The sequence below is a fragment of the Alexandromys fortis genome, unplaced genomic scaffold, assembly GCF_014885135.2.
Source record: "Alexandromys fortis isolate MF-2015 unplaced genomic scaffold, M_Fortis_MF-2015_v1.1 scaffold_69, whole genome shotgun sequence".
Taxonomy (NCBI): domain Eukaryota; kingdom Metazoa; phylum Chordata; class Mammalia; order Rodentia; family Cricetidae; genus Alexandromys; species Alexandromys fortis.
The window spans coordinates 3,471,785-3,496,135 of NW_026067951.1; the positions used below are offsets into that span (position 1 = coordinate 3,471,785).

At 49.6% G+C, this 24,351-nt stretch overlaps 1 protein-coding gene and 1 long non-coding RNA gene across 5 annotated transcripts in view; one reads left to right on the forward strand and one right to left on the reverse strand.

Moving 5' to 3' along the window:
* Nucleotides 1-85: 85 nt before the first annotated feature.
* On the forward strand, nucleotides 86-4,722 carry LOC126506793 (uncharacterized). Its single transcript, XR_007593336.1, has 3 exons — nucleotides 86-192; nucleotides 833-1,030; nucleotides 2,977-4,722. It is a non-coding gene; the product is annotated as an uncharacterized lncRNA (long non-coding RNA).
* Nucleotides 4,723-17,867: 13,145 nt separating this feature from the next.
* Proser2 (proline and serine rich 2) overlaps nucleotides 17,868-24,351 on the reverse strand; it is a 31,746-nt gene continuing 25,262 nt past the window's right edge. For all 4 annotated transcript variants that reach the window (XM_050150590.1, XM_050150589.1, XM_050150587.1 and 1 more), the window contains 2 exons: nucleotides 22,400-22,655; nucleotides 17,868-20,826 (listed from right to left, as the gene is read on the reverse strand). In XM_050150590.1, coding sequence (XP_050006547.1) covers nucleotides 19,799-20,826; nucleotides 22,400-22,655 — 1,284 coding nt within the window. In that variant the 3' untranslated portion in view covers nucleotides 17,868-19,798. The remainder of the gene's footprint in view (nucleotides 20,827-22,399; nucleotides 22,656-24,351) is intronic.

The window sequence follows — 24,351 nt, forward strand, 5'->3', positions numbered from 1 at the left end:
GCTGTCTGTTTGCATGTGGTCAGTGGGTCAAAGGCCCTCACTCCAGTTTACTCTAGAAATGAGAATCTAGTGGTTTTACAGAAGGGCCATTCCTGCAGGCAGTGCAGAGTCTGTTCCTGCCCATGGTGTTACATTGTGAATGTGGGATCCGGGCAGGTGCTGCACAGCTCTGCTGGCACCTGTGAGCACGTGGTGAGGTGGATGTGGGCTGCAGGGGGCAGAGTGTAACCTCTTTAAGTTCACACTTTGGTTTTGTTGTTGTTGCTATTGATTGTTTGTTTTTCTATTTGTTTGAGAGAGGGTCTCAGCCTATAGCCCAAGCTGGCCCCAAACTCACAGCAATCCTCCTGCCTCAGCCTCCTGAGTCTGAGGATTAGAGGCCTACCAATACTCCTTACCTTTTTTTTCTTTTTTCCTTTTTTTATTTTTATTTTTCGAGACAGGGTGTCTCTGTGTAGCTTTGGAGCCTGTCCTGGAACTCACTCTGTAGAGCAGCCTGGCCTCGAACTCACAAAGATCGCCTGCCTCTACCTTCTGAGTGCTGGGATTAAAGGCGTGTGCCACCACTGCCTGACTTTTTCTTTTTTTTTCTTTCTTACCTCTTATAATTATCTCTTATATGCTTTTCATTAACATCACACCCAGATGGATACAGGAGAGTGGATGATACCACCCACCTGGTCATTTGACCTCGGGTGTGTCCATGGAAACGGTGTGTCCCAGGGTATCTTCATTCTGCCTGGCAGTTTAAAGGTCTAGATAGAGGATGAGTGCCAGGGAGTCTGATGGCTGGGCTGTGCCCTGTCATTCACTATCTCTGTCACCTTGGAAGATCTTCACCTCACAGGTTCTTCAATGGAGAAAATAAGGGGCCACCTCACCGCTTGTCAAGAGATTGGTTTGGAGGGTCCACAGAGGGCCGCAGGACCATCTACAATGTCCCTGGTGTACAGACAGCGTATGCTCAACCCCCTTGACTGTCAGTCACACCCCTCACTCGCCTGACCTGGCCGAAGTTGGCTTTTCTTGGGTAATGAGAACAGGCCGTTGGGAGGGAGGGAGGGACGGCACGCTCAGCTGCTCTCAGTCACTGGGACCTTGCTTTAGTGCCACTGTATCTCCAGGGGTCTTCATTTCCCTAAATGGTGACCACAGCTTGAGTGAGTGGACTCCAGAAGCACACAGGGACCATTAGGCACAAGTGGACCTTGCCAGTTTCCAGCAGGTCCACAGACGACTGTAAGGCAATGGTTCCTGGGGTCTCCAGGACTAACTGTAAGACAGACACTTCTCCAAGATACTCACACTCAGTACAGACAGCAGCCAGAGACAGACAGAAGGCCACAGTAGAGCCAGTACAAACAGAGGATCCCCTCTGCCTTGGAGATAGAGCGGGGCTGGGGCTCCGAATGACAAGACAAGAGCTGAGATGTCGTTTCTGGCCTGTCCTATAAGCCCCATTGGGTGGGCCCGGTCACTCCATCTGAGGACCTCCTCCAGTGGCACCAGGCAGCCCTGAGGCCGAGGCCTGATGGGGAGGGAGAGAGCACGGAGGTGTAGCAGATGGGAGATGAAAGGCTGGCAGAGGGAGGCAGTGGGGGCTGATAATTGCTGGTTTGAACTCCTAGCCAGGACCCAGCGGGGACTCCCTGGAGCTTCACCCTTTGCCAGAGAATGCACTGCTCCTGGCAAAGGGCCTCAGAATGGAATGTTCTGGGGCCAGCAGGTGTGAAGCAACTGCTACAAATGCTTGCTCAGTGATGTCAGAGGTCAGGGCTGGAAGGAGGCCAGACTCAGAGAAGTGAAGGTTGACTGTGTCAACCCAGTTTCCCTGCCTCCCCCCCCCCCCCCCAATCCCTCTGCTGCTCTTTCTGTTGTTGTTCGGTGAAGCGTTCTGTTTCTGACAAGGTCTCACTGTGCTGACCTTGAACTCTCAAACTCAGTTTCTTACCTCAGGCTTCCCTGTCTCATCTCATCTGAGGATGAGAGGCCTGCCCTGCCGTACCCAGCTCCAGCTCCATGCCCTCATTCATGGTTCTCATCTCCCTCCTCTCCCTGAGTTTAAAACTATTTCCTTAGGAAGTGAGTGTGTTTAGACATCTATCTTCCTCTTCTTCTTCTTCTTCTTCTTCTTCTTCTTCTTCTTCTTCTTCTTCTTCTTCTTCTTCTTCTTCTTCTTCTTCCTCTTCCTCTTCCTCTTCCTCCTCCTCTTCCTCCACCTCCTCCTCCTCCCTCTCTCTCCTCTCTCTCTCTGTCTCTCTTTCTCTCTCTCAATTGACAAGCCCTTGATTTGATTTGGATCCTCAAGAGCTATGAGTCCTTGAGATTACGTGGACATGAGCCAAGAAGCAAACAAAGCCACAGGATAACTTGCTGTACCCTTTGAAGTGTCAGTTTGATTAAATGATTGGAGGACAATTATCTATTACAACAAACATAAGAACTCACGCTCGCGCGCGTGCACACACACACACAAAGCAAAGAAACACAAAAAACAAGTGTACAGTAGAGAGAAGAGAAGGGTTTTCTTCCTAACATTTTTGTATATGCATTGCTGTTTTGCCTGAATGAGGGTGTCAGATCCCCTGGAATTACAGACAGTTGTGAGCTGCCATGTGTATGTTGGGAATTGAACTTGGGCCCTCTGGAAGAGCAGCCAGTGTTCTTAATCACTGTGACATCTCTCCAGCACCTGCTTCCTAAAATTTATTTTTAGTTTATGTATATGAATGTTTTGCTTGCATGTGTGTACGGTTACCACATATGTGTAGTGCCTGTAGAGGCCGGAAGAAGGTGTCAGATCCCCTGGAACTGGAATTACATTTGGTTGTGAGATGCCATATGGGTGCTGGGAATCGAACCCTGGTCCTTTGAGAGAGCAGGCATCTCTTCAGCCCCACTGCCTGACTCATTTAGCAATGACCTCACACTTTCACGGAAAAGCTTGAAAGTAAAAATTTTGATTTTTTTTTTCAGAACCATCTGGATAAACCTTGTGTCGGGGCCCATCACTTTCAAATACGGAGACAAACATTTTCAGCAAGAACGCCTTCGATGTCACCACGATACAGGTGTCAAAACCTGGGCATTGGTGTTGACTATCATGACCAACCGTTCAAGTTCTCCCGGTCTTCCTGTGATGTCCTTTTAATGAGAATCAGAGAATTTGATATGGGCTAGAGAGGTGGCTCTCTTGATGAAGTGCTTGCCACACCAACATGTGGCCGGAACCGAATCTCCAGAACCAGGTTTTTAGAGAGCAGAGAGTGATTATGTGTGCTGGTAATCCCAGCGCTGGGGTGGGAGAGGCAGATTCTGGGGATTTGCTGGCAGACCACCCAGTATCCTTGGTGAGTTTCAGTGAGAGAGCCTGTCTTAAAAAGAAAGAAAGGATACCCACGGTGGGAGCGAAGGATGGCTCCGTGGGTGAGGCTTTGCTATGTAAGTGGGGTGACCTGAGTTTGACCTCTAGAGTGAGAGACCTCTAGAGAGAGAGATGATGCTGTAGAGTTGTCCTCTAACCTTCACACAGACATCATACACACAAATAATAGTAATACAATTTTAAAAAGTGGATGACTTCCGAGAAAGACAACTCAGACTGACATCTGCACACATATATGCACACGGAAACACACACACACGAACACCCCCACATATACAATATTTGAACATGCATGCATAACATATGTACACATATACATACGTACAAAAACAACAGAAAACCAGTAGTGGTATTTACTAGGGACTATCCGAGCATTATTGTGGGACTACTTGCACCTTAGGAATTACGTCATATTCCAGGAAACTAAAGCTAGAGGACATTTGTAAGCATAATATGAGGAGGATTACACCAGACGGTTTGGTTACCAGAGCACTGACAGTCTAAGGTTAAACAGGTGTTTCCTTGGCAAGGCTTCTACCAATAGCAGTAGGTGTTATAAATAACCTTTTGTTCACAAACCCCCTGTGTGTGTGTGTGTGTGTGTGTGTGTGTGTGTGTGTGCGTGCACACATGTGCATACGTGTGCATATATGCCCCAGGTCCATGTCAGTTGCCTGTCTCAATCACTCTCTGTCTTACTTTGGGGCAGGCTCTCTCACTGAGTCTGGAACTCACTGATTCAGGGAGGCTGAGCAGCAAGGATCCCCGTTTCTACCTCCCTGATGCTGGGATGGCAGATGTGGACCGCTAAGCCCTGCCGAGGATCTGAACTCAGGTCTTCCTGCTTGTATTTACCCTCGGAGCCATCCTCCCAGCCCATACACTTCCAGCTTGATTTCCTTCTGTTGTTGTTAAGGTTGACACAGACAACACCATTTTGAACTTGACAGCTTTGACATTTCGCTTACATAAGCAGAAAGGATCCAGAGCAGAAGTGTGTGGTGTTTGATTGTCACGTCTTTTATGTCCCTTCCGTCAGGGAGTCTCTAGCCTTTTATTAATTTATGATGACAACATTTGAGTATTGCTGAGCCAGCCAAAGTTTTCTGCTTTCTGATGTGGGGATTGAATGGAGGTTTCAACTCTGGAAGGAACAGTATGAAGTGACACTGTTCCCATGGTGTGATTTCCATCCACTTCATCCCTGGTATTACTGTGCCAATTGAATGAGGTAGCGTTTACCTCATTCAGAAATGAAGTTATTTTTGCTTTGTAATTAGTTAAATATTTTGTGGAGTGATACTTTGAAACTACATAAAAATTCTTTTACTCATCAAGTAAATCATTATAGTTAATAATTAATGAAAAGTATGTTTACGAATATAACCATGACTAGTATAATTAATGTATATTTGACCTCACATGGATTCCCTTTTTATTTAATGGGTTGTAATGGGCTATAATCTATTATCACTGTTTCATGCTCAAATGACGTCAGGTTTGGTCAGTGGGAGCCCCTTCAAGCCAGTTTCTGGGTCCTGCATGTCACCATCTTTCAGACATTTCTTCTTCTCCGCCTCCTCTCCTTCTTCTTCTATTAAGGTCTCACTGTGTAGCCGCAGTTGATCCAGAACTCTGTGTGGGCCAGGACCAGACCGGCCTTGAACTCACAGAGACATACCTGCCTGGCTTCTGCGTGCTGGGGTAACAGGCGTGCACCACCACTCCTAGGTTATTTTCTGTTCTCTGCGATCCCTGCCCCAGCTCTGGAGTCACCTCCTCTCTGTAGAGCCCTTCTCCGGTCAGCAGAGAATGAATAGGATCAGAAGGCCACGTCTGTGTGGGCCCAGGGAGCTCACACTGGGACTGGCCTGAGGCCTTTGGTGCTTGCAGGCTCAGGTCCGTCTATGCACATGGACTTGCAGATACACATGTTTGTGTCCGTAGTCTCAACTCTTAGTTGATGGGAAGTGACACTGTAGCTCACATCTGTGTCTCCAGCTCCACAGAAAAGGTTCATTCTGGACGTTCTATGCTCACAGCGCTCCTCTGGTAGGAGAGACTGGCTCTATATGGTCCTTCAGATCCTGACTTATCTGGTCACACCCTCTGTAGAGATTGGCCTTGTAACCCTTGCCTCTTCTGTGGGGATGCTGTCTATACTCTCCTGCAGTCCCAGGCCATTCGCCCCCACCCCCAGCAGCCTTCTCATCCTCCACTTGGGCCACTGGATTTCTTTCAGCTGGGGCCTCATCCTCTTCTTGGGCCAGTGAACTTCTTTCAGCTGGGAATTGGCGCCTCCTAGTTACCCTTATCTACCCCAGGGGCCTCCTGCTGGCAGAGAATATTCTAGTCAGTTGTATTGGTGACTTTTGAAACATACAAACCCAGCTAGGCATGGTGGGTAGCACAAGCCTTTAATCCCAGTGCTCAGGTGGCAGATGGATCTGAGTTTGTGGCCAGTTTGGTCTATTTAGCGAGTTCCAGGACAGCCAGAGCTACATAGTAAGACCCTGACTCAAGCCTACACATTCCCTACCATACAAAAAAGAAACACGAAAGTCCAAAATGTAGCCTGGGTGATAACTCCCTCAGATGACCTTCAGGAATGATGCTTTTTGGTGAGGGTGGGTTACTTGTGATGCTGTAACAGTGATGGTACCCAAGGGTGGAGCAGGCCCTCACTTCCTCCTCAGACTGCCTGCTGGAAGCTGGCTGGGTTACCTCCTCCTGCTCCACCAGCTTCCTGCCCACAGGGAATTTCCCATCTCCCCTCAGGTTCTTGTTGCTTTTCAAAAGTGGGTGTGTGCTAGCCCTTCCCATTTGGATCACTCCTACCACCAGCAACCCACACCCCAGACACACCTAAGGGGCCACATCCCACTCCACAGGGAATAGACAATGAGGCCAGCTCTTCTGGAATTTTTCTTCGGACCCCCTGAGCTGGTTTCTAGGATGTCGCTTCACTTTTCCAGAGAAAAGAGACACAGAAGAAAGACCCTGAGGAACCCTGGTTTAGGTAGGTTTTGAATTTTACTGCTGTTCAGTTTTTTGTTTGTATTTGTTTTTGTTTTTGCTTCTTTTCAGACAGGGTCTCACTATGTAGCCCTGGCCGGTCTGAAACTTTTTATGTAGCTCAGGCGAGTCTTGAACTCACCTGCCTGTGCCTCCCAAGTGCTGGGATTGAAGTCATGTGCCATGCCTGGCCTATACTCTATGTACAATAAATGTCCCCAAGTCATCTAAGCTGCTAGTCCCACGCTTGTTCATGCCTTCAAGGCTCAGGGCATCCCGGAATGGAGAGAAAGTGCCTAGGACAGGCCCCTCTCGGGGGGACAGCAGCCTGGGTCACATCAAAGAGGCTGCTGTGTTCTCAGCTCTGGCCCTGACTAGCTGTAGGACTCGGTGGGATCCTGAGTGCTCCTGCCTCAGTTTACTCCACAATGCATCTCTCTTGGGGCTGACCTGCCGTTTAATACACATATTCAGTCTGAATCCCAGACAGCCCTCAGATGCACTCCCTCTCTGTCCGACCATAACGCTGGTGATGCCGTAAGACGCAGCATCCTGGAGGCTCCGTGGTCTTCTATTTCCACAAAGACAGTCTGTTCCAGAACTTCTTTGCTTCATTTAGCCAAGACCTCAAGGCCTGGTGACAGATTTCAGGATGGATGTCCTGGGCTGCTTTGCCAGGTTAGTGGTTTGGCCTCACCCACCGTTCATACCTCAGCAGTGTGAGGCAGAGCCCGAAGGCCTGGCCTTGAGCTCCCCCTGGCCTGGTCCTCAAGGGAAAAACCACACAGCCGTTTCCTGCTGCACACTTCTTCCCAGTTCAGCTCAGTGATGTCATGCCCTGGAAACTGGCCCAGCCGAGTAAGAGTGTGTAAGTCCCCGCAGTAGGCAAATACGACAAATCGGGGCTTGGTGTATTGTTTTGTAGCTGGGGCTGCACTTGAGAAAGAGAGGAAGGAAGAAAATGTGAGTGGGCAGATCCACTGAGACATGGGTTATACCCGAATGCAATGCTAAAGACAGAGAAAAGGGGGGGGAGGATCTTTTTTTTCCTAGTCTTTGAAAACTATTACCCAATTAACTAAGACCTTTTAATAAATATAATTTTTAATGAATAAAATCTGTGTAAAGATCACATAGCAGGTTTAAGAACAATAGATTTTTTGTTTTGATTTTCGAGACAGGGTTTCTCTGTAGCTTTGGAGCTTGTCCTGGAACTAGCTCTGTAGACCAGGCTGGCCTCGAACTCACAGAGATCCGCCTGCCTCTGCCTCCCAAGTGCTGGGATTAAAGGCATGTGCCACCACCTCCCAGCTGACAATAGATTTTTAAGGGTTTATTTATATGTTTGTTTATGTGGATATGTGTCTCTGTGTCTGTGTCACGTGTCCAAGTGCCTGTGGAGGCCAGGACTGAGAGTCCTCTGGAGCTGGGTTTGCAACTATGAGACACTGGATGTGGGCTCTGGGAACTGAACTCAGGTCCTCTGCAAATGCTGTATAAGCTCCTAACCACAGAGTCATCTCTCCAGTCCCTAAGGACAATAGTTAATGGAAAAATTAAAGGTGTCAATTGAGACATGAGTTCATTTGTCAAATCATGGCTAAATACGAGCTTGACCCAAATCAGTGAACAAGTCATATATGAATCAACTGGGTATACAGAATTTACAATTAGAGTATTGTATATTTTAACATTATTTATAAAATAGTTGTAAAAATTGTCTTTTCTGCACCCTTTATACCAGCAGAATTTGTAAGAAACACGTATTTGAGGTTTTTGTTTAGTGTTTTTAAATTTTACATTTATGTTTTGCTTGCACCCCATGCTTGCCTGGTACCCAAGGTCGCTAGAAGAAGGCACTGGATTTCCTGGAAGAGGAATTACATGTGGTTGTGTGCCACCATGAGGGTTCTGGGACCTGAACCTGGGTCCTCTGCAAGAGCAACCAGTCCTCTTGACCACTGATCCATCTCTCCAGCCCCAGAAACACATTACCGTGTGTATATACACAGATGTGTCTTGGGAAGAGCCAGTTGCTAAATCACCCTTGGCCTCTCTTCAGGCTGCACCCCTTGTCACCGTCCAGGACTGTAACTGCTGTGGCTCTGTGTGTCACTCGTTGGACGGTTTGAGGACAGGGAAGTCTCAGTAGCTCCAACGTGTAACTTCGCCGGCCACCTACTCCAAAGTGGAGCATGACAGACAGCATTCAGCACGGGGAGCGTGAAGCCCCCGCTGCGTGTGCCCTCCACAGCTGTGTCCTCCTGGGGAGACACCCTGACTGCTGACACCTGATCGTGCACCACAGTGAACCCAGCCCAGTGATGGGGGGCGCGGTAGGAGGAGAAACGTCAGCCAGGCTGGGCCCCCCAGATGCTCCCAGTGCCCCATCCTTCTCTGCTGCAGGGACACTGTGGGCTCTGTTGCAGACTGCCGCACGCCGCTATTCTGGAATGCCACTGCCTGGTCAGTTACAAACAAGAAAAGTTCAAGTTGGCTCACAGTTTTGAGGTCAGGTAGTTCAAGGTGGGGGAGCTGTGTCTGGCGAGGGTCTTCTCTGGTGAGAGGTATTGTCTGGCAGGAAGACATGCCAAAACCGGCGAGAGAGGGCTGAGCTCGCTTACATAACAAAGCCACTGTAGCACGTTTGTGGCAGGGCCCGGCCGCTGCTCATCTTCATTTTCAGATAAACCAGTTTGCACCTCCAGGCATTTCCTCCTCCGTCACACTTCTTCAGACGTACAAAATGAGGGGCTGAGCTTTGGGCTCAGTGGCTAGGCGTGGGTTCTTGTGGAGGACCGAGTGTGTTTCCCTGCACAGCTGCCTGTAACTTAGATATCCACACACAGACCCCCCCCCACACACGCATAATTAAAAAGGAAATGCATCCTTTAAAAAAAAGTGTTCAAAAACACAAAATGTGAACCCAAGGTAAGTTTTGTTCAAGGTCCAATCTGATGAGGGCTCCCCTATGCTGACACCTCCGAAGGCGGCCAACCCACGCAGGAGGCACACCCACCCCGCGTCCTCTATGATTAGAGGATCAGCCAGTGTGGCTGCTGTCTGGATCCGAGACTCCGTCTCCCATTAAGTGTGATTAGCCCGACCCACAGGCCCCTCCCTGCCCGCCATTCATCATTTGCCCGGACACAGTCTGGGAAGTGGATGGACGGAGAGCCAGCTTTAGAAACGGCTCTGTCACCCCACAGCATGGGACTGAGACCCCAAACGCCAAGCCCAGCAAGTGGGGCTCCTTGTTCTCAGCTGCAGGAGCCTTGGCTCAGTTCTGGAAACATTTGCCGAGCAGTGCTGCAGTGTGGTGGCTCAGAGTAAGAAGAGCGCGGGGGAGCCAGTGGGCGCTGCGCGGTGAACCGGCAGAGCACAGGGCCTACGTTGCAGAGAGTATTTTCTATGTTTTCTTCCTTCCCAGGAAGCCTGGACATTTTCCCTTCTTTGACCGCAAGCAGGGATGTTGAAGGCATCAGGCTGAAGCTGCCGAGGTGACTTGAGAGCTGACTTGGCACATTCCCAACTCCTAATTACCTGTGCCGCGCAGCCCTTCCACTCGCGGGCCCCACCCACCCGTTTTGTCAGGAATTCCAGCTACTTCTCGGCCCTAGCCCTCTCCCCACAAGTGCTCCCCCTTTGTTTTCTGTCTTCGTCACCAGAATAACAAGGTCAAGAATAGGACTTTCCTTTTTCTTTTGGCTTCTGTTTGACTGTGTCCCCAGTGTACAAAATGGTGTTGTTTGTTGAATGACTATTGGTTGTAGCGCCTGGGCGAGCAGGGACCACGGATCTTCCCACAGGCCCTGCCTCACTTCCGGGCAGTGTTTGTCCAGTGACAGACAGTACAAGCTCTGTTCCTCACACACATTCCTCTTCCTAACCTGCTCTGGGTCTTTTCCAGTGCTGTTCCTTCTGTCTGAGCCAAACTTTAGGTCCTATTAGCTCTGGCTGCTCCTTTAAGTATCAGCTTGGCCATGTCCCTGCCCTCAGTTCTGTAGTTCCCATATTTGCCCTTCTTCGGTATGGTTACAGATCAGCCTGCCTGTCTCCCCACCCCCGCCCTGCCACACACCTGGGCTGCAGGCCGGGGAGGATGCGGCCTGAGTGGTCTGCTCCCCACTGTGTGCTCAGCTCCCCAAACAGCACCTAGCAGGGGAGGGCGTGCTGATAGGACGAAGCCATTCAAGGTAAACCCAGAGGCCACGTGTGGAAGATGCCGGAATCAGAGCTTGACCCTTGTCAGCATCTCTATTGGTTATCCATCTATGGTGCCGTGCTCGGCTCTTCAAAATGGCCTCAGCCTACTGTTTACTCTCTGTCTGTCTGTCTGTCTGTCTGTCTGTCTGTTTACTCTGCATCCTCCCCTGTCCTCTGAGCCTGCCTGTTTCTGCTAAGGGAGTAACAGACTCTGTAAAGTCTGAACTGCTCTTACTCTTTCATAATGGTTCAATTTACTAGCTGGTTTTGTTTTTGTTGTTGTTTTGTGTTTTTTTTTGTGTGTGTGTGTGTGTGTTTTTTTTTTTTTTTTATGTGCCAGATGCCACTTCAGGTACACTGGAGCTGCAAAGGTAAGTATAACGTGGCCCCCACGTCACGGATACTGCAGTTCAGCACCCATTCTGCACCTTAGGGAACTTCTTTCACTGTACACCTCAGCAGAGGAATACACTCTCTTTTCTGGCCACGCCTTGGAGGCTCACAAAGGGACTTTAAAACCCCAGCCTCTGCCAGGCATGGTGGTGCACGCCTTTAATCTCCGCACTCAGGAGAGGTAGGTGGATCTCTGAGTTCCAGGCTAGCCTGGTCTACATAGTATGAAAATGGTGTGTGTGGGACACATCCCAGGGCCACTGCTGGCCACACAGTCCCCCAGTGTTCTGGCAGAGCTGGCCTGGCATTCCCTCTAGGGAGGAGACCCAGAAGGGAGGCTCCAGGGAGAGCTTCGAGTCCTCCATGGGCCTAGAAAGGCGACATGAAGTATGGGCTCAGATGTCCGGCAAGATCCAGCACTGAGTTTCTGAGCAGGAAGCCAGGCAAACCCAGCCCCAGAGAAGGAAAACAAACTCTGGACACATATTTTTAGAAAGTGGGCAAGCCCTGCAGCTCAGTTCCCTGTGGAACGGAATCTAAAGCCAGTTGGTTGTGTCTCTAAGCAGGAAGCCAGGCCTCACAGACTGCGTGCTGGCTGGGGACCTCCGCGGAACAGCAGAGTGCTCTGTCCTGCTGCGGCCATCACTCCACATCTTGCTCAGGTCCCTAGGGCCGTGGGGGACTTCCCTGCTGTCATCGTGGTGTGGGCAACAGCCGTTGTGATGGAGGTGTGAGCCAGTCATGTGCTAAGCCTCTGATCTCACTCAGTTCCCTTGATGACCCTGAGAGCTAAGGATGGCTCATCCCGATCAACCCCCTTGGGACTCCAAGGGTCAGATCCATAGTAAGCAGTCACAGGCTGGGGACTCAGAGGCAGGTGATCCTCCGTGTGGGTGGACACCCTTCCCCCTCCAGCCAGTCTAACTGCTACACAGTTCACACCAACCCTCGGGGCCTTTAGACCCTCTCCATGCCCAGGTTCAAGGCGTTTAGTTCTTTTGGGACCTCTCTCCTCCTCACTAACGCGTAGGGCACTGTGTGGAATCTGAAATCCAGAGGCCAAAATTCTTGATGTGTTTGTTTTCATAGAGTCTCACGTAGCCCAGGTTGGCCTCAGGTCCACTGTTTAGCCCAGGATCACCCTAGACTACTGATCCTTCAGCCTCCATCTCCCCAGTGAGGGATTGCAGAGGTGTGCCCACACCCCTGCCTGGATCTCATGTTCAGAATTAGCAAATCATTCCTAGAATTAAGACTGTAGGAGGTGAATGACTGAACTGAGGGGGAAAAAAACTAAAAGGAAATTGTGAGGTGTTCTTTTTACTGTCTGGCCTAAAGGCACAGAAGATAGTTATTGCCAGAAAAAAGAATTTACAAAAATAGCAACAAGCTTAAGGGAAGGGTAGCGCCTCCCAAGGCAGGAAACACTGTGTTCTTTGATGCAGGCACTTCTCGGCAGAATGGGGTACAAATGTCAGCAATACCATTTGCAGACATTGGCAGAACTGTCGTCATTTCTGCCAAGATGGTTAGAGGGCCAGGGTTTGCACTGTGGTAGTACCATGAAGGGAATGGGGCCAGATACGTGGGGACCATGCACCTTCTCATCCGTGTCTTCTTGGAACCTGCAGCCCTAACCAGAGTGCCGCACTGAGGCCTATCAGTCTTTCCAGGACCTGCCATGACTTCTAAGGATTGCAGTGGGCAGCTGGGCAACTCCTGCCCCCAAGTTCCCATTGTGCAGAGGGTAGTTCTGAGTTTCAAATCAAGTCCTGGGGCGAATGGATGGAAACAGGGAACTTCTCTTAAAGTGGTTCTTCCAAGGTCAGAGGCTCCTGCCCTTGCTGCAAGTCCTGGCACACTCCCTCCCTTCTCCCCAAAGACTCAGCTGTGCAGACTCCAAGCCCCTGGGAGAGAGCAGGAAGTGACTCAGGGAGAGGACAAAAGCTCTGTAGAGAGGCACTAGGCACTAGGGGGATGCACACACCCTCTTCTTGATGACCTTGTGGGGTGCAGCCAGCTCCACACGGATGAAAACAGAAGGCTAGGAGGAACAGCCCTGGCCTGGCTTGAGCATCCACAGAGGGGTGGAAGGTGAGGCAACTGTAGGCCACCAGGGCAGTGGAAACAGGGTTCCCAGGAGGACCCGGTGGAGAGGAACCTTCCTGAGTGGCCACTGCTCATGCCACACCCCTGGTAGGTATTTAGGACCAAAAGGGTATTTATCACCACTCAACACCCACCCTGGGCAAGGGACACAAGGCTTTGCTGAATAAAAGAAAGCGATTTCATTTGGCACCTACTTGTTTACCTCCCAAACTTTAGAGAATAAGAAAACTAGTTTTAAGTAGAGCCAGGTGCTTTGTTCCTGTAACCCAAACTGCTCCAGAGGCTGAGGCAGGAGGACAAGAGTGAGGTCAGCCTGGGCTACGCAGTGAGACCCTGTCTCAATAAGCAGATTCTGTAGTCATGGACACACTCCCATTGGCTGACATTAGACACGCCTTAATCCTACTCTTTTTGGAGTGAACTGAGAATCCAGGCATGGTGGCACACACCTGTACTCCCAGGATTCTGGAGGACCAGGTAGGAGGACTGGAGGATTGAGGGTAGCTTGTGCATGATGGTGGCTTGCTGGGGGAAAAGGGCTTGCTGCTCAAGCATTAGGATCTGAGTTCAGATCCCCAGAACCCATAAAAAGTCAAACATGGTTTTATGTACCTGTAACACCAGCACTGGGAGACAGGGCTGGGGGCTGGGGTGGGGGTGTTGGGGTGTGGCAGACTAGCTGAAAGCAGTTAAGCTCCAAGTTCTCTCACTAGAGATCCAGAGACCCTGTCTCAAGGGAATAGGTAGATATCGGTGATAGGAGAAGACAGCTGATAATCTTCCTCTGCCACCTCCAGGTGCACACAAGCACATATAGTACACAAACACACGCACGTACACACATACGCACAAGTACACTGAAAAAATAACCTTATAGGGCCGGGCGGTGGTGGCGCACGCCTTTAATCCCAGCACTCGGGAGGCAGAGGCAGGCGGATCTCTGTGAGTTCGAGACCAGCCTGGTCTACAGAGCTAGTGCCAGGACAGGCTCCAAAGCCACAGAGAAACCCTGTCTTGAAAAAACAAAAAAACAAACAAACAAACAAACAAAAAAACCTTACAGAAAGCTTCAGAAACATAGATATGAACATAAAAGAATACGATTACGTTTATAATATAAGTATAACAGCTTGGATGGAAAGGTATCCTGGCAGTCACCAGAGGTTTATTGGGAGGTAGGAAAAGGGGAGGGTGGCTGCCTCTGCTCAGGGAAGGAAACAGCAGGAGACCGACAAGGATACAGGTTTATATAGAGTTTCTTGCCAGGAGGGTGAAGTTTTCAGGGCAGAGACTGGTGGAATTTCACATCCTGAGATTGGGTTTTTTATTCTGGGGGGAGGGGGGCAGGTCCAGCAGTTAGGGCAGCTAGAGTATTCTTTGGTGGAACCTGGCAGTTGGAGGTCCTCAGGAAAGAGGCCTGGCTGGAGGGGCTTATGTATAAAGATAGGCAGGAGGTACTCCAGTTAATACAGTGTCCTGGGCTCCACAAGCCCTTCTTCATTCAATCTGCCTCACAAAGCAGAGTGTGTGCATCTTCCCCAAACTCAAACGCTCACACACCACACAAGTAGACAGCAAACAAACAGATGGACAAAGTCTACCTAGTTTCATGGGCCAGGAAACTGTTGGGCAATAGAATGAGATGGAACCTGAAGGGAGCTTTGAAACTTGCCATCACAGCAACTTACAAGCAACCTGATTTCAGGCATACCAAGGGCTTACGTCATTTCCCAAGGCCACAGAGACCTAGAGGCATTATTAGTAACAAGGTCAGGCCTCTAGTTGTGCAGCAACACTCAAGGCCAATATACTCAATATAATGAGTGCAAATCAGAGATGCCAAAGGCTGACGTCAGCCTGGTTACTCTAGAAGAGTGTACGCATCACACACGTGCTTGCACACACACAGGCACCACGCCAACTCCCTGGCCTAGGGTTCCTTTTCATTCAGCTTTACCCTTTGAAAGCGTTTCCAGAATTTTGGCTCCAAGCTACCCTCGGCAGCTTGGCTGCACACACATGTATCTGTAGTTAGAGTTGATGAAGTGTGACCTGTTTGTCGGTGACGAGGTTCCATTAGCTTCAGCTTCCATCTGTGACTTTGTGACTACAGCCGGAAGGTACAGCCTGCCTCCATAGGTGGCAGTGGGGATTGGAGCCCTGAACTTAAGAGAGGCTAGTCTTTAGCTTGGAGTTTCCCCTTCCAAACGCTCCAGAAGCTCAGAAGTATGGCCCCAGCGAGGACACAGATGGGCCCCTGAGGATTTTTGGTCTTGCTTTTGTTTTGTTTTTCGAGACAGGGTTTCTCTGTGTAACCTTTGGAACCTGTCCTGGAACTCACTCTGCAGACCAGGCTGGCCTCAAACTCACGGAGTTCTGCCTGCCTCTTCCTCCCAAGTGCTGGGATTAAAGGCGTGTGCTACCACCACCTGGCGGGCTCTGAGAATTTTGAGGTAAGCTTGGGATTTGAGAACCTCTATTAAACACACCATGAAGACCCCTCTTAATCTGCCCAGTCTAGATCCCAGGATACCTTAAAGCAATGGCGCCTGGGGGACTGGTAAGAAATTTCTGAGACAAAAGAGCCTCTGTCCTCCTCTAGACTGGAGACTCTCTGGTGGGCCACACAGACGTTTCTGGAAGTCCTCCTTATGCCTCCTTCCTCTTTTAACAGTTGCACAAGAGAAAGTTTGTGTAGTTCAGAGGAAGGACAAGGAGGAAGACTGAAGGAAATAGTTCCCGTTCCTGGGGATTCTTTGTGCTGCCTCCCCACCCCCATCTCTGCCGTCACCAGCACCAGGAAGGAGTAACATTTCTGGAATTTTGCTGTGCTTTGAAGACTGGGTCTTTAGAAGACCCCAGAATTGCTTTGTGGCTGAGGATGACCTTAACTCATCTGCCTGCCTCCCCGTCCCAAGCAGGGCTAACACAGCAGTGCACCACACGTCCAGCCAGAAGTCTTAGGAAACAGGACTGCAGAGGATGGTTTTGCTGTATCTTTCTGAATCAAGGCACCTTTAAAAGCATTTCAACTGCCACCCACAAAGGCTAAGAAGTATGTGATGTTTCTCCAGCATCTCCAGAAGCAGATTCCCAGTGCCGCTTCTACCCCCCATCCTGCCTACCCCCCACCCCCGTGATGCCCAGAGAAAGCAGATGATTCTGGCCCTGAATGGGAGGCCAGAGGCTGAACTGAATTTCCAACTGGGCCTCCGTTTCAAACTCAGCCACAAAGAGCAGCGACATTCCCAGGACGCGGCAGCTTACAGTCCAGGCTTCTCTTTTCTCGGGTATCTGAAAGCACAGCTTGTCCGACTAGTAGATTAGAAAAGGAAATGGGAACGCGTCCCCATACTTTAAAGCCAGGCGGAGAAAGCCTCGCGAAGAGAAGACACAAAACCTGTTTGGTGACTTGTCACTTTAGAGAGAACAGAAACCCCTCCAGGTGAACATTCATGACCCTCCCCTTCCTCCTTCCATCCAGCAGTCTTGGCTGGGGACCAGGGCGAGGACAAGGGACCCAGAGAAGCAAGGCTACTGCTCCTCTAGACTACACCGCTATTGGATGACAGAAGCTTGAGAACACAGTTTAGGGCAAAACTAAGTTTATTAACCTTGCCCAGGTCACGTCAATAAAGTAGCCAGAGAGAAACAATGCCTTCATTGTACTTGTACCAGCTAGGAAAACAGCTGTGTAGCAGACACACATTTCTTTGAAAAGAGTAAATTGTTGTCATATTTATCATCTTTCTTCCTCTTTAATACTTGTTAAAGAACTGATATCACCTGCACAGAAGTCGCCACTAAATCCTGGGAAAGGTCTGATCCTCCGGGCCAAAGCCCTGGGGGTTTGGGAAGAATGCACTTCCCTTTGTTTTGTTTTGAGATACCAGGGCTCCATTGGCCTCTGGTCAGCTCTACCAAGCTCCTCGTGGAAGCTAGTTCTCAATGGGGTCCTACCCTGCTCCCCACGAGCACGGCGTGCAAAGACTTCTATAGTCAAAAGTCTATTTCTGTAGCTCCATCTGTCTGTATGCTTCGTGATTGCTGAGGGCTCTGTGGTCAGTCACAGTGTGTGTCGGGGCCTCAGCAGGTCTGGTGGATAACGTCCTACAGCTTGACTCCTCCCTTTCTCCTTGAGCAGGCATTACAAGAGGATGTGACCTTAGTGAGGAAGTGATCAAAGGGCAAAGGTTCTGCCTATTTTGTGAAGATGACCATGCACACTAAGGTAGGGTGCAGATTAGGAGGCAAGAGCTGGAGCAGCTGCTTCTCCCAGGGACAGCTAGGTAGGGCTGTGCTGTGGGACTCTAGTTTGGACATCGATAGATAGTAAAGGGAAGGAGAAATTGCTTTGTTTGTTTCCTGACTTTTACGTAGCACAACAGAGTTTTCTAGAGATGAAGGGGTGTTTATAATGTCACCTGAGGAGAAACTGGGACTTTAGATCTACCTTCGCTTTTCGTTACAATCTTGCTTTGAATTATGGTCCTTCAACACTGGGAACTAGATGGCATTTAAGAATGTCACATCACAGCTGGGTGATGGCAGCGCATGTCTTTCTTTAATCCCGGACTCAGGAGGCAGAGACAGGCAGATCTCTGTGAATTCGAGGCCAGCCTGGTCTACAGAGTGAGTTTCAGGACAGGCTCCAAAGCTACAGAGAAACCCTGTCTTGAAAACAAACAAACACGTCACACCCCATAACTACTGCAAAGAAACTAATGCTTTTCAGCAGACAAGACACACGGCAGGGCCCTCACCATTCACAAAAATAGGGTTTTAATCATTAGGGCTTTGGACACAAGAAACAAAGTAACAGTCAATATAATCATGGATTAAATAGAAAGAAAGCATGAATAAATAGAATAAAAAGATATAACCCTTTAAAAGGAAGTAATATCATGCATAATGTAATACAGTTGTTTATAGGTAAGATAAAAATGTTTTTTCAAAAATGTCATTACAAGAATATATTAATCTACAGTCAAACTCAGTCTATTCGCGATAAAGTGATAGGAAAATCCTCTATGAAGGATGTCTGTAACAGCTGTATTGATACCGTCAATTATTAAACACTGTGTGTGGCATCTGACTTTGTCAAAGAGAAACCTCCGGACTCCTGTCAAAAAAAAAATCCATCATAAGCAGGAGCAAAATTAAAGGTACTTTTAAAAGTTTAAAGCCCTTTCTTAAATAGGATTAAAAAATGTTTGCAAAGACTTCAGAAGAAGAAAGAGCTGGGCGAGTTGCTAGACCATGGTTCTGAAGACATAAAACCTAATCATTCATCTTATGAAACTTACAAGGCGAGCAGAGTACCGTGAAAATGGCCTTCAACAGCCCAGCATCTCAGTGATGCTCAGCTGGAAAGGAAACAGGGCTGCTGCGGACCCGCGGGTGTGGCTCCCAGGCCAGTCTTTCCCCATCTATTCTTAGAGGTTTGAGACTCCAGCCTTAAATAGTTTTGATAATAACACTTGTGGCCACAACTCTGTAAAACAGACAAAGTCTGGGAGAAAACTCTTCATGCCGTGTAACCGAGTTCAGTTTTCTCCTTCGAGTGAGTCCCGAGACAGTGTTCGTGGAGCATAACCAATCAGATCGTTTCCTTCCGTCTACTACCTCGCAACACAAACTAGGGAGGCGACAAAGAAGATTTTAATTTTTCTTTAAAGGAAAAAAAATGTTCTTAAGTAAAAACAGGAACTACCTTGCTTATTTGAAAGCAGGAAATACTACTTTAATTGGGAACAGAACACACCGTTGAGGAAAAGGGACTTGGGGTTCATGTGTCCCTAGCCAACTTCCATAATAGGAAGACTTCGTAGTGCTCACCACAATGCCGAGGTGTCTGTGAGAGAAAAGGAAGTGTTCATATCCTGTAGTTAGATTACGGTGTCTTCAGAAGGAGATACTTATGTCCTAAGAAATGTGCACACACAGACACACAGTACTCATGTGTGTTAGCATAGGCACACATATTTATACACAACAGACTCATCCACACATCCCCGGCCCCATGAGACTTGCTTTCTCATAATTACCACCTTTTCCAAACTTGACATCCTGTTTTGTTCTTACAGTTCAAAATTACAGTAAATCTTACTCTAAAGGGTTCATTAAGAGTTTCCTAGTTGAGAAAATGGGGCAAACCAAATTATGCCAAGAAACAAATCCAGATTGGTAAAGTACCATCTTCTACTCTTCAAAAATACAAACACATACACACACACAAACAGCTAGACTTCAAAGTGTATATTGACACTATACAATTTAACAAGCATTTCTTTTTAGTTTTCGAGGAGGGGGAATCCTGAGCATCAGAGAACTACACTGGCTTTCAAGTCCTGTGCAGGATTAATGGTTCAGAGATCAGAGATCCTGGACCAAGTCCAGCCAAGGCCGTCCTGACATATGTAAGTCATAGGTCATCTGTAGCCATGGGAGCCCACGGGTCCTAAAGGTTATCCCATGACCCCAGGAAAGGAAGAGGGCAGCTCCCGGGGTCTGGTCCTTGCCCCACTGGCCCCTGGCTCCACGCTGCACTGGACATAGGGGTTGGGGCGGAGGCATTTTCCCCTGAACACGCTGCACTTTGTGCTACCCGGCTCCTGTGCTTAGAGAATAGAACACCCAGTGCGGGTATACAGGGTCTACCCAGCCACTGCGGCAGTCCCACTGTGGCCATCACAAGTTCTCCTTCAGCAGCCCGAGCTTGCGCAGGGCCTCACGTCGTGCTTCCTCTGTGGAGCCACGGCCTGAGAACTGCACTGTGATGCCCTGTGGCCGGAAGCCCACAGCCCTGGGGAGAGAGCCTGTGCGCTTGCGGGCATCCTGGGAGCCGTCCAGGCGCGGCTCGTACAGGCTGCGGCTGGCGTTCTGGCGCGCCAGCTTGCCCGCTACAGCGGGGTCTGGACGGAAGGTGATGGTCTTGCTGGTGGGGACGAAGGGGCTGGGCTCGCTGCGCAGAGCCTCATGCACGCTCTGGAAGCCATTGGCCAGCGCTGGCGGCTGCTCGGTCTGGACGGCCCGGGACTGCTGCGCCCTAGTTGGGCCTCCTGCACGCGACCCTCCAGGCTCCCCGGCCATGCCCACCCTGTTCTGGGAGCGCCCTCCGTCCGCAGAGCCGCCCCTCTGCTCCTCAGCCTTCTGCCACCGCTCTTCCGATGACGTGTCACCCGCAGCGATGAAGGACATGCCATTGATGTTGGCCAGGACCTGGGCCTTCCGCTCCTGCACGTTGACAGCCGCCTTGGAGATAGTCTTGTTGAAGTCCTTGCCCGCGCTGTTGGTCACGCTTATGTTGCTGGGGAAGCGGTGGACCTTGGGCGCTGGCTGGGCCGTGTGTCGGTGCCACACGCCGACCTGGTCCCCATTTCGAGAAGCTATCGAAGTCGGCGGCATTCTCCATTCCCCAGGCCTGCCCTCCTTTGAAGGGGACGTGGGGGACAGGGCTTCGTTTCCCGCCAACTTCTCAGAAATTTTCTGAGCAATCACCAGAGGAGTGGGCACGGAGCGGGACAGTTTGGGATGCTCTACCGGAGGAGAGGGGGATATCAGCTCCTTTCGGGGGGCAGAGGGCGCAGAGACAGGCGGAGAGGGTGGCAGCGGAAACACCTCAGGATCCCTGGGGTCTGGCGGTGGCAGGGAATTTTCAACGGCTTGTTTCCCACCTTCAGGAGCAGGAGTGCCCTGTTTTGTAACAGATGTGGCCCCTGAAAGAAAAGAGACCCCGTAAGTTTTCACCCTACTCAAAGTAGACACGTGGCATTCCTGCCCACTGAACTTTAGAAAGTCACAGTGGGATACTACCAACCTCTACAAAGCCTAATCAAAATGCTGGTCCTCTGCAAAGCTGAGAAAGAAAGCAGTCAGTCCATTTACCCCAGGGTCATACCCTGGGACCCAACAGATTCCTGAAAAGGTGGTGAAGATCTACAGCCAGAAACAGCCAGGTAGGAAGCAGTCTGGAAAGGGATGCTTCTGAGGCTCCCTCACCCTGGGGGCATGTGACAGGGAGGGCAAACAATGACCACCTCATAGGGGGCTTCAGAAAGCACTGAGTGGAGGATGTGGGGTGCCCGTCTTGAATCTCAGTACTCAGGAGGTAGAGGAAGGTAGATCTCTATGGTTCAAGGCCAGCCTGGTTTACACAGCGAGTTCCAGGACAACCAAGACTACATAAAGAAACCGTGTCCAAAAAGCAAGCAAACAAAAGAAGATATGAAAATAGTAGGTTAGAGAATTGCTGGGCACATGTGCTGAATTTTCCAAACCCATTTTCTCTGGTGTGATTACATGATCCAATCTTTTTAAAGGATCAGTTGATTCAAGTTACTTTAGAAACTATACTTTAAGGCAGAAGTGTAAAAAAAAAAATGCAAAATTTAATGTCTCTTCTCTCCAGGGTTGGCTGCAAACCATGCTCTTTTGTGTGGGATGTCAATTCTGAGTAAGGCAGTTTGCTTTACAAGAAAACACAATAGGCCAAGAATGGTAACATATACTGTAATCGCAGTGCTCGAGAGGCAGAAACAGAGGACAGCATTCGGTCAGGCTGGGCTACACAGCAAGCTCCAGGTCAGCTGGAGATGCACAGAGAGACCCTGTCTCACAAAGAAAGACACCCTCCCCTGAAGCTTATGACAGACACCGGTGTTTACAGGCTGCAAAGCACACGTGTTTCCGCTGTTTCGTCTCTCGTCTAGTCCTGGGTACCTCCTTCATTTGTTGTTAATATCACTTCCCATCGGCAAACAAAGGCTCTAAGAAACTTTTCACACCGTTTCCTCCCAGTTCTATCCCAGGGTTCAATGGGCATAAGCACACCTCGTCATAGATTCCGCTCAGTGATGCAGGGCATACAAAGAGGGCGCTGGCCTGCACCTTGTCTGCTCTTTCTAGGACTACCTCACAGAGTTGCGTGTTAGAAATGGGACATAATCATGCAGGACAAATCAGGTGCCCCGCGACACATAAACACACACCACACACACACAACACCACACAATCTATATGCTCATTTGGTCTCTCTCTCTCTCTCTCTCTCTCTCTCTCTCTCTCTCTCTCTCTCTCTCTCTCTCTCTCCTTTCAGTTGACTTTCTTCATTCAGTCTTTCTGGAGTTCCCCTTGCTGGAGAGACTACCAAGAGGATAATTCGTCCTTTCAGAGGCTGAAAAGGGCTTCAAGAGCGTCTATCCTGACAAGCAGAGGCAGACAGAGCAGAAGGTGCGGGTGTGCCTCGGGTGCACCACACACCAAGTCAAAGGCGTGGGAACCTGTGTGTACCTGCTACGTGAGCCACATCTGGAAGGCTCTCCACATCTGGAAGGCTCTCGGGGCCTGCTTGGACTAAATCGATGACATCTTCAGGTTCCGAGTGACTGGAAGGGCTCTCTTCCAGAGACTGTGGAGAGTGGCAATGAATGCCACTGTCGTACAGGGCTGGCTCATCAAAGTCATATTCCAGGGAATCGAGAGTCTCCTCAAAGAACAGGATGACGTCCTTCTCCTCGTGTGTGAGGTGCTTCAGGCTCTCGTCATCCTGTACACAGTGATGTGAAGAAAGAGAGTCACAGGAAGTAGGAGTCAAAACCTAGCCTAGGCCAGGCTTCTCTGTGTCCTGGAAGGCCCCTGCCATTTGGGTCACCCCAATGAAAATGACCTGTAAGTCACTCACTATTTTGCCTGCACAGAAAAGGGATACTGTCAAGAGATGCAGAAAACCCAAGGCCTTTACCCCTATCATGAGTTCTAGCTGTGGTTACCATGGAGTCAGCACAGTAGAGGAAGTAATCTCCAGGGGCTCCAGGACCAGGCACCCTGCTGTCTCCGTACCAACAAGGGAAACTTCTCATGTTCAAACACTGTATTGAACTCACCATTTATCTCCCCTTCCTCCAGAAATGCTGCTAAAACAGTTAAGGGATCTTATTAATGATTATTAGGTTTATGGTGTGAGTGTTTGCCTGCAGATATGTCTATGCCCTGTGAGTGTGCCTGGTGCCCGCAGAGGCCAGAAGAGGGTGCTGGATTTCCTGGAACTACAGGTACAGGGAGCTCTAGGCTGTCATGTGGGTGGTGCTGGGAATCTAACCCAGGTCGTCTGCAAGAACAACACATGCTCTTACTTGTTTAGCCACCTCTCCAGCCTGGGACCTTATTAATTTCCTTAACTAGGCAGAAATCACAAAGACATAAATAACAGGAAAGGAAATGATGCCAACGAATGGAAGTCAGAAAGCAGAAGGGAGGAGGTGATGAGAGACGAGCTAAGGCTGCAATTACATCAGCGCCGGGAAAGCCTACAGCCAACCTGCTGGGTACATGTGACCCGGATTGAGCCCAGCCAGGAATGCGGTACGGAGACGGTGAGGCCTGAAGGGCAGAGCCAGCTGCAAGTCTCGATGGGTCACCCCAGCAGAAAAGGAAGGGTTTATTCTGCGTGTTTGTTTATTTTCAAGACAGGGTTTCTCTGTGTAACAGTCCTAGCTGTCCTGGAACTTGCTCTGTAGACCAGGCTAGTCTCAAACAGAGATCTGCCTGCCCTGACTCCCGAGTGCTGGGTTTAAGGCATGTGCCACCACCACCCGGCTGAAGGGTTTATTCTTAAAGGAGTTAGTAGAAGAGGCAGTGAAGCCAAGTTGATGGGGAGGAACTGCACAGAAAATGGAGGAAGGGGTTTTAATTTCCAGGCAGAGGCCAGTCAACATGCCCACATCAGAATTTCAGCACGGGCTGAAGAGACACTCAGTGGTAAAGGGATCACACTGCTCTTCCAGAGGACCTGTGTTTAGTTCCCAGCACCCATGCCTGTAACTCCATCTCAGGAGACCTGATGCCCTCTTCTGGCTTCAGTGGGTACTGTACTTATGTGCAGCCCCTCATATTCACACAATTAAGAATTAAGAAATAATAAAAAAGAAAATTGAATCCATATTTTTGAGATAGTCTTGAGAGCTAAAGGTGCAAGCTTAGTGACGATGGGAAGAAAGGGGACGGATTTGTGAGTTATTTGAAAAGCAGAATTGGGCTGGATGGTGGTGGCACATGCTTTTAATACCAGCACTCAGGAGGCAGAGGCAGGCAGATCTCTGTGAGTTCGAGGCCAGCCTGGTTTACAAAGCCAGTTCTAGGACAGTCGGGGATTTTACACAGAGAAACCCTGTCTCGAAAAACCAAAGAGAGAGAGAGAGAGAGAGAGAGAGAGAGAGAGAGAGAGAGAGAGAGAGAGAGAGAGA